Here is a 12,999-nt window from a genome sequence, read left to right on the forward strand (position 1 = left end):
CCATCCATCCATCCATCCATCCATCCATCCATCCATCCATCCATTTTCTTTCCACCCTTGTCCCTAGAGGGGTCGGGAGGCATTGGTGCCTATCTCCAGCTAACGTTCCGGGCGAGAGGCAGGGTCACCCTGGACAGATCGCCAGTCTGTCGCAGTCATTGATTGCTATTTATTTTTAAATGTATCTATTTTAATTCTCCTCTGTATTCAAAGCAATACTTAATCCCCTTTAGTTCACCATAAAGCCTGAGAAATAATGGTTAGCAATTTTTTTCACACCAAGAATTAAGAACGAAATTAAATGTCCTGCATTTCAGTTTAAAGCTTCATCAGATTGGAATAACTTGCCTTCGTCACTTAGATTTGTCTCTACTACCCCCTATCAAACAACTTGCTGCTGCTTTAGAACAAAAATTCATTTTTATTTTTCTTCTTTTGTGTGTGGATGTTGAGTGCATGTATCATATAACTGGTTTCAATTGATATAAGTATTCTTTTATATACTGACTGACTAGGTTTGGGGGAAGCATTGAGCATGGTGTGAAAGTCTCTGTTCACATGTTTATTACTTATTATGATTTGTTTTATTTATGTTTTACCCCTACAAAAATGAGACGGTACATCTCAAGGGGTTATTCTTGAAAGAAAATAAGTTATCCAACATGCAAACAACTCTTTGTGTTTGAAATTCTCTGCAAACCACATTCCTTGCTAATATAGAATGCTTAAACCAGTTTAAGATGTTCCCTCCAACTTTATCTTTGACAATAATAATAAGAGGCTATTTACAGGAATTGCTTACTCACTCACACAAGATGATGTTGCCTTTGCTCCTAATGTGTTTAATTTGACTTTTGACTTTTTAAGGCTGTTCTTAAAGAAACAGCAAACACATTTGTATTGACAGGTCAGAGCATTACAAAAATTACTGAGAAATTAGCCACCCAATTCTGTTTGAGGAATAGGCCTGTCACAATAACAGATTTTGCTGGGCAATTAATTGCCCCAGAAAATATTACAATAAGCAATAATGTTGTTGTTTTAAGACCATTGTTTACTAATTGAATTGGATTATGAGGTTTTTGTCAGAACCTTTGTGGGAAAACAAGTGTAAACTCACTACTGTGTAAATGTTTGCATCATTTTTCGAAAGGCTGGTTTTTCAATTAGATTAAAAGGGTATCATCAAACTCTACAAGCAAACTTTTAGTGTCACTATTTTGCACTGGCCTTCTGTATTTTGTCAATTAAACATCTCTAATTGTAACTGTCTTCTGTCACTGACATGGTGATGGGAGACAGCACTGCTCTCCTTACTTTATATTCATTTCCTATGGAGTTCGAGCAGTGACATAATAGTCTCTTACCAATAAAGTAACTATAAACAAATAAAGAAATAATGTAATAAAATAAGTCTGAACAACTTTCATCTAGCTGAGCCAACAGCTTGAGTTCGTACACATGGCACACACAGGCTAGCAATGCTATACAAGAAAGTTGAAAATTGTTCAACTTTTGTCGCTGTCATTGCTATCGTGTCCTGTGTTTGGGTTCGCCCTGAGTGGAGGAAAACTGATAATCTTAGCTCCCCGTGTGTTGAGCCGTTATTGTTTCTGAGTGCTCTTGGAAATGAGAGGAGAGGACTAACTAGAAGAGTGAAGCTTTTTGTCATGCAGTCTCTTAAGTAGAAAGAGAGAAAGACACAACAAAAGCAAACAAGCCATTATTATCGAGCTCATTTTAGTTTATGTGCAACTAAATAATTTATTGTTTATCACAACCGGCTAATTGGCACATCCCCGTTTACTGGTGCTGTGCATTGTAACTTGTGGACAGTTGCGCTCATTATTACAGACAGATGTGGGAACAAAAGGAATACATCTGGACAAAAAAATCCTGTCCTGTCAAGGACTTTAAAGCCCTTCTGCAAATATAGCTAAAACACTTCCAGCAGTTGCCTTGCTTGCCTTGTTAGAACAATCACCTGCAGATTAGAGCCAAAAGAAAAAGAAGAATAGCTGTGAGGTCACACTTGTTCCAGTGATCCTGAATATACTTCTTCATCCTTTGGAGCAAAAATAAACTGCCCCCCAAAGAGGTCTGTGAACAAAGAACAGAGCAGGGATTAAATCCATCATGTGATTGGTTCATTTAAATTTAAAATTAAGCACATTAATGTGTTAAGCTAACAAAAGTCCCCTTTAGTAGTTGTCCTGTCGACAGATTAGTGGGTTGTTGACAGGAGTGTTGGGAGCATTTGCTGGAGCAGGAGTGCAAAATGCAGCTTTTCTCTTCCATGTGCAGTATGTTAGAGTATTTTATTTTTTAAAATCTTTTATTTGGAAAAATATCACTTTTTACCTTTGTTGCACATATTTCGAATAAAGAAGCCTTACACACACCTGTAGTTACTTCAACTATACAACTAGCACAGTTAGACCAGAAAGTTCTATCACCTGATGGCACAAGTCATGCTTGCTCATTGGCACACATATGACACACATATGCCATCACTGGTACATTTTTGCAGGTAGCCACGGAAACCTAGAGTGGAGTTTTAGTGGTGTAGCTCCTATTAATCAAATTGAAAGGAGACATCACCAATGAGTGTAGGAGTGAAGGTATCACAAGCCTCTGTTCAAAGAAGACTCCAAGAGCAAAAATATAGAGATTACACCCAAAGATGCAAACCACTTGTCAGTAGTAAGAATCTGAAGGCTGGATCACAATTTGCAAAGAAGTACAGAGATGAGCCAGAAAAGTTCCTGAACACAATCTTATGAACTAATGAGACAAATATTAATCTCCACCAAAGTGATGGAAAGGTCAAAGTGTGGAGAAAGAGAAGAACTGCTGAACTGCTTTGGATCGGAAGCACACAAGCTCATCTGTGAAGCATGGTGGCTTGGGTGTGCATGGCTGCTTCTGGAACAGCTCATTCATTTTTTATTGCTGATGTAACTGATAATGGTACCCTAAGCCTAACATTTTGCTAATTTACAGAGAAATACATCCCAAGTAATCAGGAGGAATTTTATCATGCAGCAGGACAATAACCCAAAATATACTGCCAACAAAACAAAGGACTTCATCAGAAGAAAAATGTGGAAGGCTTTAGACTGGCCAAGTCAATCACATGACCTTAACCAGGAGGTGAAATGAAAAGAGAATGCATTTCACCTCCTGAAGAGGAGACCGAAGGGAGAACTCCTGCAAAAAAGAACTGAAAGGCTTCTGTGGTGGCGCAGGGGCAAAGCACGACCTACGTATTGAGGCCTTAGTCCTCATGGCAGTGGTCACAGGTTTGATTCCTGGCCTGGTGACATTTGCTGCATGTCTTCCCCCTCTCTCATAACTCTCTTTCCTGTCCAACTACTTTCAAATAAAGGCCACTAGAGCCAACAAAACCTTAAAAAAAAGAACTGAAAGAAGCTGCGGTAAAATCCTGGAGTAGCATCACAAATAAAGAACAGTTTGGTGATGTCAGTGGGTCACAGGTGTTAGGCAGTCATTGCAAGTAAGGGTTATGCCACCAAATGTTAAGTTTATTTGTTCCTTTATTTCTGTTCATCGATGAATGCTGTGGTGTAATACAAATGGTGAGATATCCTAATTTACTTAACACATCTACATGTAAATACCAAGAAATAAAACCTGATGTTTTGAACTCTTGTCTCATGCTCATCTTTTGTTGTTAAAATTAAATGTCTTCAGTGTACAACAAAAACAAAGGAATTTGCCTTGCTGTTCCAATACTTTTAAAGGGACAGCAAGTACATCACCATCATATGTCTTGCATGTTTTGTATTGTTGTTCGGCATGAACATAATTTGTCATTTAGCATGAGCTAACGCTGAATAATAACTCATCTAGTCCTGTGTCTGACATTATGTTACCCATATGTGCGCATATACTGTCGCAGTAAATGCAACAGTAAACTGGAATTGAAAGTCTACATTGAGAAGATGCAGTTAGGCATAGTGATTAATCACAGTGTCAGAGTATGATTAATCTGATTAGTCTGTTTTAATCGATTAAGAGCACTATTTATTAAGGAGCCCGAGAAACTTTTTGAAAAATTGTGCATTCCTTTTTTGGGTGACAAAGCTGTTGACACAGTTTCTGCAAAGCTGGTAGTGGTAGTGGAGTCTAAATGAGATACATGGAGCACAATCTACAACAGTTTCTACTGTCTAGAGATGCCTCTGATGAGGATATTATCCTAAGAGACACAAAGCTGAAGTTGGATGCCGATTGCAGGTTCCTATTCAGGAAATGGCTAAAGGGTGATTTCACCTATTTTTTCACTACCTTTTGTATGTTTTACCTACTCTAGTTAAAAAAAACTACAACACCTAGATTATTTAAACTTGGACTAAATTTTTCTTCTCTAATAGCAGAATATTTAAGCCAAGTTTGTGATTTGAGAAACTGCAATAAAGGGCGATTTCATTACTTTTTATGCACTTGGATCACACTACAACTGCTTCAACTCCAAACCTACAACAGGTGGACACTTCAAATACGGACAAAATTATGTACTGACTAAATAATTTGAGGAGAATGAAGAGTCAAAATAGGCCATTTTGTGTTAGTGTAAGAAGTTCCAGTTAAAACCATAAAAATTTTCAAACTTGGAAACATTTTTATTTCACAGCTTTTATTTAATTTTAGAGATTGGAATGTCAATCTATTTCTTTGCACAGTTGAATGAGAAGCTCTTCTCTGTCACTCAAAAAAAAAAAACAATAAAACATTTGGTTATGATTCATTTGAATTATTTTTCTGTATACATGATTATTTTTGGATGCTCACATTGCTTCAGTCGCTTTAATTCTCTTACCGCTCCTCTATTTGGCCACGCTCAATTTGTTCCATTGCCTCAGTCCTGGTTAGTGATTTTGTGATTTCCAGTGCATTTATGGATGCCTGTGTTATGTCCAAAACTGACTGCAGACTTCTCATATTGGTGCACATACTAAGCTACCTTTGCAAATATTTTTTCTGACTTTACTCTGTTTTATTGCCCCTGAATGCATGTCATTCCATTTTCTACTGTCACTACCTGCTGGCCCAAGAGGGTTGAAGTTTGCAAACCAGTGACTCAATGCATTTTGCTGGGTTTCCTCAGAACTAAACTAAGGAAATCACTTACATTTGTCTTTAACTTTGCAGCAAGCAAGCATGCAGAGACACGGAGAGCAAACACTTCCTTTAACCTGGAAGAAACTTCCCACAGAAGCTGGCTCAGGGTGACCAGCCGACTAAGGCCTCCTCTATGACCAACAGTTTTTCATTTTTATTAATAAAAAACTGAACATGCAAAAAGTTAATAGAATAAGAAAGAAAATATAAATTGTTGAAAGCATATCAGTTGATGCCCCCCTTTAGGAAGGTAAAAGAGATAAAATGAAATCAAGACCAGTTTTTGCTACACTGAATATAAAAACAGTGAGAGAAAACAGAAAGTCAAAAGTGGAAAACAGCAAAATAATGCTAATTTCAGAGGAGGAGATCAGTGCTCATGCGGTCCAGATGCAAATAAAGTGCTGAAATCGCCCTTCTAGTCAAGGTTTGAAGGATCTAAATGTTGTAATTAACTAGAGTAGATGAAAGATACTGACGATACTGAAAAAATAGGTGCTATCGCCCTTTAGCAATTTGATGAATAGGAAGCTGCAATCAGAAACCAACTTCAGCTTTGTGTCTCTTAGCATATCGTCATCTAGGACATTTCTAGATCAGAGGAAATGTTTTAAACCATCCTTCATATCGCTTCTTTAGACTCCACCAATACATTTGCAGAAAGTGCATAAACAGCCCTTTAATCCAAAAAAGGAATGCAGGTTTTTCAAAAAGTTTCTCGGCATCTCAAGAAAGTAAGTCGGGATTGCTTTTTTTTTCTCTCCATGTCATCTTTGGAGCTCCATAATTTAGAGCACATAACACCAGTTTTAAAGTCCCCACACTGGCTCCCTGTAGCTCAGAGAATAGACTTTAAAATACTGTTGTTAGTTTATAAATCACTGAACGGTTTAGCACCACAATACATTAAAGATCTGTTATTGCTGTACCAACCGTCTAGACCCCTCAGATCTTCTGGTTCTGGTTGTGCTCTGCACCCCAGAACCAGAACCAAACGAGGAGAAGCAGCATTCAGTTTCTATGCACCACAGATTTGGAACAAACTTCCAGAAAATCTCGACTAAAAACCCACCTGTTTAGAGTTGGATTTGAAACATAATCAATTACAAATTTAATGATGGTATTTGACTTAATGTAATGTTTTGATTGTTGATTCTATGTTGCATGACTTTGTGTTTTAGTGTTTGTTATGATGTAAAGCACTTTGAAATGCCTTGCTGCTGAAATATGCTATATAAATCAAATTTGATTGATTGTTTTAAACTTCTCTGCAACTTTCTCCTTGATTTGTCTGTGATATCTCTTGGTCTTCATAATGCTGTTAGTTCAATGATGCATGGTCTTATATGCTTATAATGGCACAAAATGTGAAAAAGTTTAAGGGGTATAATGATATTAGAAAGACACCATTATAATAAATAAATATTATTTTCCACAATTTTCTAGCTGTAATGGTTTTAAGAAGTAAACATACTGTGTGTCAGTGTAGACAAATTTGTGTGGAAATAACCAACCTGTCGGATCTCTTCACATACTAATGTGAAGACCCAAAAGTAAAGCACAAATTCCAGAGAGGAGGGGCCGTCCGGGGGAGGATTTTTGAAGTCCACCAACAGAACATAGGCAAACAGGCAAAGGAACAGGAAGTACATCAGCACATTGCCCAGGAATGAGGTCACAGGCGCATACCAAAACTGCCTCCACCTTGACACGATAAACGGTCTTTTGGATTTAGTATGCATAGAGTCTGGTTGAAAAAGAAGCAAGACACACAACAAGTCAAGTCAGTGCCAACCAACAAAAATAATTGCAGTCAACAACATAACTGAATAATATTACTAACATTCTATATTATTCGGAGTGGTGTTTTCTTTAGACTATGGTCCATGACCTTCATGCACTAATGATGGAAAGCTACAGTGTCTTGTAAAAGTGTTCATACTCCTTGAATTTTTGCATATATTGTCACATTACAACAAGCAAATACAGTTCAATAAAATTTTATGTGAAAGACTAATACAAAGTGTTTTATTGTAAAGTAGAAGGAAAATTAATCATGATTCAAAAAACTTTTACAAATAAAATACTGAAAAGTGTGGTGTGCAAAAGTATTCGTTTCCTTTGAGTGCAACCAATTGCCTTCAGAAGTTGCCTGATGACTGCTAATGACTAAACATAATCCACCTGTGTGTGATCTAATGTCAGAACAAATCCAGCTGCTCTGACACCTCAGAGGTTTGGAGAAATATTGGGGAGCAAACAGCATCATGAAGTCAAAGGAACACAGCAGACATGTCGGGGAGAAAGCTGTAGAGAAGTTTAAAGAAGACTTAGGCTAGAGAAAGATTTATCAATAAAGAGTCTGACCCAACTGTAAACCTACAAGACAAGGCTGTCTACCTAAATTCCCAGGCTTAACAAGCAGAGGTCTGATCAAAGATGCAGCCAAGAGGCCCATGGTGACTCTGGACCAGATCATCCTCAGCTCAGGGGGAATCTGTCCACAGAACAACTATAAGTATACATGTGGAAGAAGGAGCTGTGGTCAGATCACAACAAAATTGAAAATTTTAGCTAAAATGCAAAATGCTGTGCGTGATGGAGAACTAACACTGCACATCATTCTGAACACACCATCCCCACTGTCAAATATAGTGGTGGCAGCATCATGCTCTCGCTCTCGGGGTGCTTCTCTTCAGCAAGGACAGTGAAGATGGTTAGAGTTGGTGTGAAGATGGATGGAGCAAAATACAGAGCAATGTTGGGGAAAACCTGTTGGAGTCTGAAAAAGACTTGAGACTGGGGCGGAGGTTCAGCTTCCAGCAGGACAACCACCCTAAACATGAAGCCAGGCTACAATAGAATGATTTAAAACAAAACATATTCATGTGTTAGAATGGCCCAGTCAAAGTCCAAACTTAAACCTAATCGAAAATCTGTGGATAGATCTGAAAACTACTGTTCACGCAAACATTCTCCATCTAATCTGACTGAGCTCCAACTATTTGGCAAAGAAGATTGAGCAAAAGTTTCAGTCACCAGATGTACAAAACTGGTAGAAACAAACACTAACAGACTTGCAGCTGAAATGGCAGCAAAAGGTGGTTCCACAAAGTTCAGGGGGCCTGAATACTTTTGCACTATGCACTTTTAAGGTTTTTATTTGTAAACATTTCTTTGAATCGTGTATAATTTTCTTTCTACTTCACAATTGTATACCACTTCATGCTGGTTTTTCACATTAAATTCTGATGAAATATATTTATGTTTGTGGTTGTAATGTGACAGACAAAATATGGAAAAGGGGTATGACTACTTTCGCAAGCCACTGTAAATTTTAACCACCACTGCAGCCAGTTCCATTGCTGGCTGCAGTGCCAATGTGATAAAACTGATGAGAAACAACTTATTAGACACACTTATGGACACACACACACCCAAACACACACACACACAGCTATAAGGAATTCTTCTCTCCATGCATTTCTCAGAAAAGTGGTCAAACTATCTTAACTGATGATAAAAGTGTGTAAATAACTATCTGACAAGGACAGAGACTGTTTACCTCACTATGTACTCAAGTCAGTCATTGTCATTTTGTTTACATGTCACTGTATTTATTTATGTATTTGTTTATTATTTAATTTCCCTTTGGGATTAATGAAATATTTTTTATTTGAATTTGAATCAAACTGAATATTGCATAAAACATTTTTTAACTGTGTTGACAGGGTTCTCACTTTACAGGAAAGTTGTATATTCCATAAAAACTGCAATGGATTTTGTTTTTGGCATGCAAGAAAAACATATCTATGCAAATATGGTCCTTCTGGCCATATTTATGACCGCTGGGATATAATCTCAAGATAAATAGGGCAGGATTCATCAAAATATTATTTGATTTATTTTTTTGTTGTTATTACCCAACCTCCTCATGGAAAGCCATGATTTTGATCTGATAAGCCAGTTTGGACTTGTACTTGGATGCAGTATTGTTAAAGTACATCCCAAAACTGAAAAAAAAAATAAAATAAAAAAAATCACAACCTCTTTCTAAATGAACAAAGCTCAAGTAGAGTCAGACTTTTCATTCACAAAGTCCAGGTAACTTATTAGAATTGAATGTTCATAGCAGAGATGGAAATTAGCACCCGCCACTGGCGGGTAAAAGTATGAAGTGACGTGTAAATCAGAGCGACGCACCCGGCACTGTGGTGGGTTGACAATTTGAACAGAAAAAAAAAGGCTGGATTCAGTTTGAACTTCTGTCCAGGGGAGAACTGACCGTCTGACTACAGACTGATGCACAGACTGTCCATATCTGGCGGTCCATAATTTAACAAAAATATATTATATTATATTATAGTATATTATAGTATAGCATATTTTATTGACCGCATCAGCCCATTGGTAGATTTTATTGACAGACATTGGGCTTATCCAATGAAATCCCTCAGCCCCACTTGGCCCGCCCCTCTCCACCAAGGTTATAAATGGCGTCATTGCAGCCTACCAGAGTCCGAGAAAAGTGAGCGGATACGAGACGAGACGAGTCGGAAAAACTATGACAACAAAAGCTAAAAAGCGCATAAGCCCATTCAGAAAAATGTGTCAAACTAACTGACATGTTTACCACACAAACTTTACCTGCTGGAGCAGATTCAGTAGCGGAGAAGTAGGGAGAATTAGCGATTGAGGGGATTCATTATCGTCGGAGGATGAGAGAAAGAGATGTGACCAGGGAAAGATTGATGAAGAGTTCAGATTAGCTGCGGCTGCCCTCTAGGAAGGAGTGGAAATGTTCATGAAGAGGGAGCATTTCATCAGGCAGGAGGGCAGGTGTGTGTGTGAGTGAGTCCGGGAAGGGGAAGCCAACACTAAGCTAGCAGGCAGTCAGAAAAATACTGTGATAACACAGGAATGATGACGGCCCGTGGAATTAATAATGGACACTTTCTGAGATATTTTAGTAATAAGAATAATCGTGAATTTCAATAGAAAACGTAATAAGAAAGGGAAAATGATTAGAACAGTTAGAAGACAGCTATTGATACCATTTAAAAATGACTTGACACATCTTCAATAAATACTATCTGGAGGAGTTGTAGCCAAAATGTGGAAATGTTCAATATTGGAAATGATTGCAAGAATGTTAGAGTTGTGTAGTTAAAATTTGCTGTTAGTAATTACTTCAAGTGAACTTAATGCACTACACCTCTGTTAAAGTATCCATGCTTTACGTTAAATTATTCTAACTATGTACATATGTACCTATCTGTTATAAAGGTAATGGTTAGGTTATGATTAGGTTATCAGCTGCAGTAAAACACCCCACTAGCATTCTGTACATTTATATAGTGAAATGCTTCTCTGTAGTGAATTTATTCTTCCTGTTTGGACCTAAAATAAACCATTTTTATGCTGTGGAGCTGTACCTTAGATGTTCATCTCTGAAGCCATTTTATATTTTGTAAGTTTAGGAGCATGTTACTATCTCTTTTATGGTTAAGGTTGTAGAAAGAGGCAGAACCAGTTCAGTTCAGTTGCCAGTCAATGTATATAAATGCATTTTGACCAATAAAATACATACAAAATGCTGCTAGCAAACTTGTGTCTTCTACCTGACTATTTAGCTTGCTAGTTGTGAGGCAAATGAGTGACCTGGAATGACAGTTTGCTTGATTAAAGACTGAAGTAATTTTGTTCAAGAGGAAATGGAAATGATGTTTTTTGGGCAATTTGCCACCTTTAGATAAAAATATATTTACATATATATGATAGACACTGCAGTTAATTTATTACCAGGGATGGGATAGTTACTTTGAAAAAGTAACTTGATTATTCAATGAAAAATCCATACTTCACTAGGTGGCATTCATCCTCTCTCCTCATTGCATTAAACTACTGCATGAGAGAAGCATAGAAAATGACTTATTTTGTCTCTGATTATTGGATTGTAAATAGTAACAAGTAAGTACTGCTTGTTTTGTTACTTAGTAAAGCATTACTCTAATCTAATACATTAGATTATTAGAGTAATGCTTTACTAAGTAACGTGTTGATGAAACCATTGTTTATGACATTTCTGCTCAAGTTATTTATGGATTTGTCAGGTTTCCGATATGTGTCCCCACAATGATAAACTTGTTCCTATGCCCTTGGTCATCACACCCTGACCTTGTGAGGCAAAAGATGCTGTATGAATGTTTCCCTGACACCTTCTGGCAATTTTAACATTGTCCTGAGCCAGAGTATGTTTCTTGTAAAAAACAAAAACAAATAAATCAATAAAAATAAAAAAGAACAATATTTGAGTTGAAGTCTTAACTTATTCATGACTTGTTTATTTTTTTATTTTTTGGCTTTTGCTAACCTCTGCAGTTCTATATTGTGATTTTTTTCTTTTTACATCATTAGCACATGCCTATGCAAATAGTGGAACACACATCCTGCCTTTTAAGTTTTCCTTCAGGGTCTTCAATTCTTCCATTTCTTCCTCACTGCAGTTAAAGCAAGCATGGGTTTTTATTGTTACAATAGTACTAAAATGATCAAATACAATAGCTTGATTTATATATCGTTTGATTTTACTTTTGTATGATGTCGGCAATGGAGAAGTCAGTGACATCATTCCCCCCTACGCTGTCGTTGTCTCTGATGTGGTGAACTGCAGAAGGTTTGATCTCCTCTTCTGGTTCCCTGAACACACACACAAAAACATCACATCTGCTTTTAAGGGTCTACTGAAGAAAAAATATCACAAGAACTAAACCTTGTTGTGATATCTCCCTTTTACATTCTTCCAGAGATGACAAAATAAAGACCTTGAATGAAGGACTGCTAGCCAATCAAGAGAGCAGAAAGATGAGTAAGAGCAGCACTAAGCAGGAAAAGCACAGACATGCTTTTGTCTATGCTTTTCAGTGGGTACAGACAGTATTCAGACCCTTTTAAACCTTGACAGAAAAAACAGAAATCTAAAATCTTTGTAAATTTACTAAAAAAGAAAAAATGAAATATCACATGCTCATAAGTATTCAAACACTCAGATTTAACTCACATGCTGTCCATTTCTTCTGATCTTCCTTGAGATGGTTTTACTCCTTCATTGGAGTCCAGTGTATGTTTAATTAAAACTGATTGGACTTGATTAGGAAAGGCACACAATTGTCTGTAGAGTCAAATATTGAACTTTTTGAAGTTAATTCCAACCTGGCACTGCTGATCACCTGCCCAATACAATCCCAACAGTAAAACATGGCAGTGGCAGCATCATGCTTTGGGGGTATTTTTCAGCTGCAGGGACAGGACGACTGTTGCAATTGAAAGAAAGCTGAATGCGGCCAAGTACAGATATCCTGGAAGAAAACCTATTCCAAGTGCGCAGGACCTCAGACTGGGTCGAAGGTTCACCTTTCAACAAGACAATGATCCGAAGCACACAGCTAGAATAACAAAGGAGTGGCTTCAGAATAACTCTGTGACCATTCTTGACTGGCCCAGCCAGAGGCCTGACCTAAACCCAATTGAGCATCTCTAGAGAGACCTGAAAATGGCTCCACCAACATTCACCGTCCAACCTGACAGCAGTGTTGTGGTACTCGAAGTTGGTCTTGGTCTTAAGACCGGTCTTAAGACCATTTTTTGATGGTCTCGGTCTCGTCTCGGACTCGACCGCATTTGGTCTCGGTCTTGTCTCGGTCTCGGGCGCTGAGGACTCGGCATTTTATTTCAAGACCAGTCAAGACCGCAACTGTGAAAATATCACTAAACGTGCAGCATTCTGTCAACTTTATTTGTTAGCATCTTTGTTTTCAGTGGATGCAAAAACGCACCGATTAAAATCCAAGCAAC

At 37.7% G+C, this 12,999-nt stretch overlaps 1 protein-coding gene across 3 annotated transcripts in view; it reads right to left on the bottom strand.

Annotated features, from left to right (window-relative positions):
- The window catches only part of LOC103156809 (transient receptor potential cation channel subfamily M member 5-like), a 52,170-nt gene that overhangs the window by 5,024 nt on the left and 34,147 nt on the right, over positions 1-12,999 (bottom strand). The window contains exons 8-11 of one of the 3 annotated variants that reach the window (XM_007578988.2): positions 11,737-11,844; positions 11,599-11,645; positions 6,660-6,892; positions 1,985-2,100 (exon numbers count right to left, since the gene is read on the bottom strand). In XM_007578988.2, coding sequence (XP_007579050.1) covers positions 1,985-2,100; positions 6,660-6,892; positions 11,599-11,645; positions 11,737-11,844 — 504 coding nt within the window. Of the gene's footprint in view, positions 1-1,984; positions 2,101-6,659; positions 6,893-11,594; positions 11,646-11,736; positions 11,845-12,999 lie in introns of all 3 variants that reach the window. The other 2 variants (XM_016664656.1, XM_007578989.2) reach the window with 2 other exon arrangements.

Source organism: Poecilia formosa, unplaced genomic scaffold (assembly GCF_000485575.1).
Source record: "Poecilia formosa unplaced genomic scaffold, Poecilia_formosa-5.1.2 Scaffold503, whole genome shotgun sequence".
Taxonomy (NCBI): Eukaryota; Metazoa; Chordata; class Actinopteri; order Cyprinodontiformes; family Poeciliidae; genus Poecilia; species Poecilia formosa.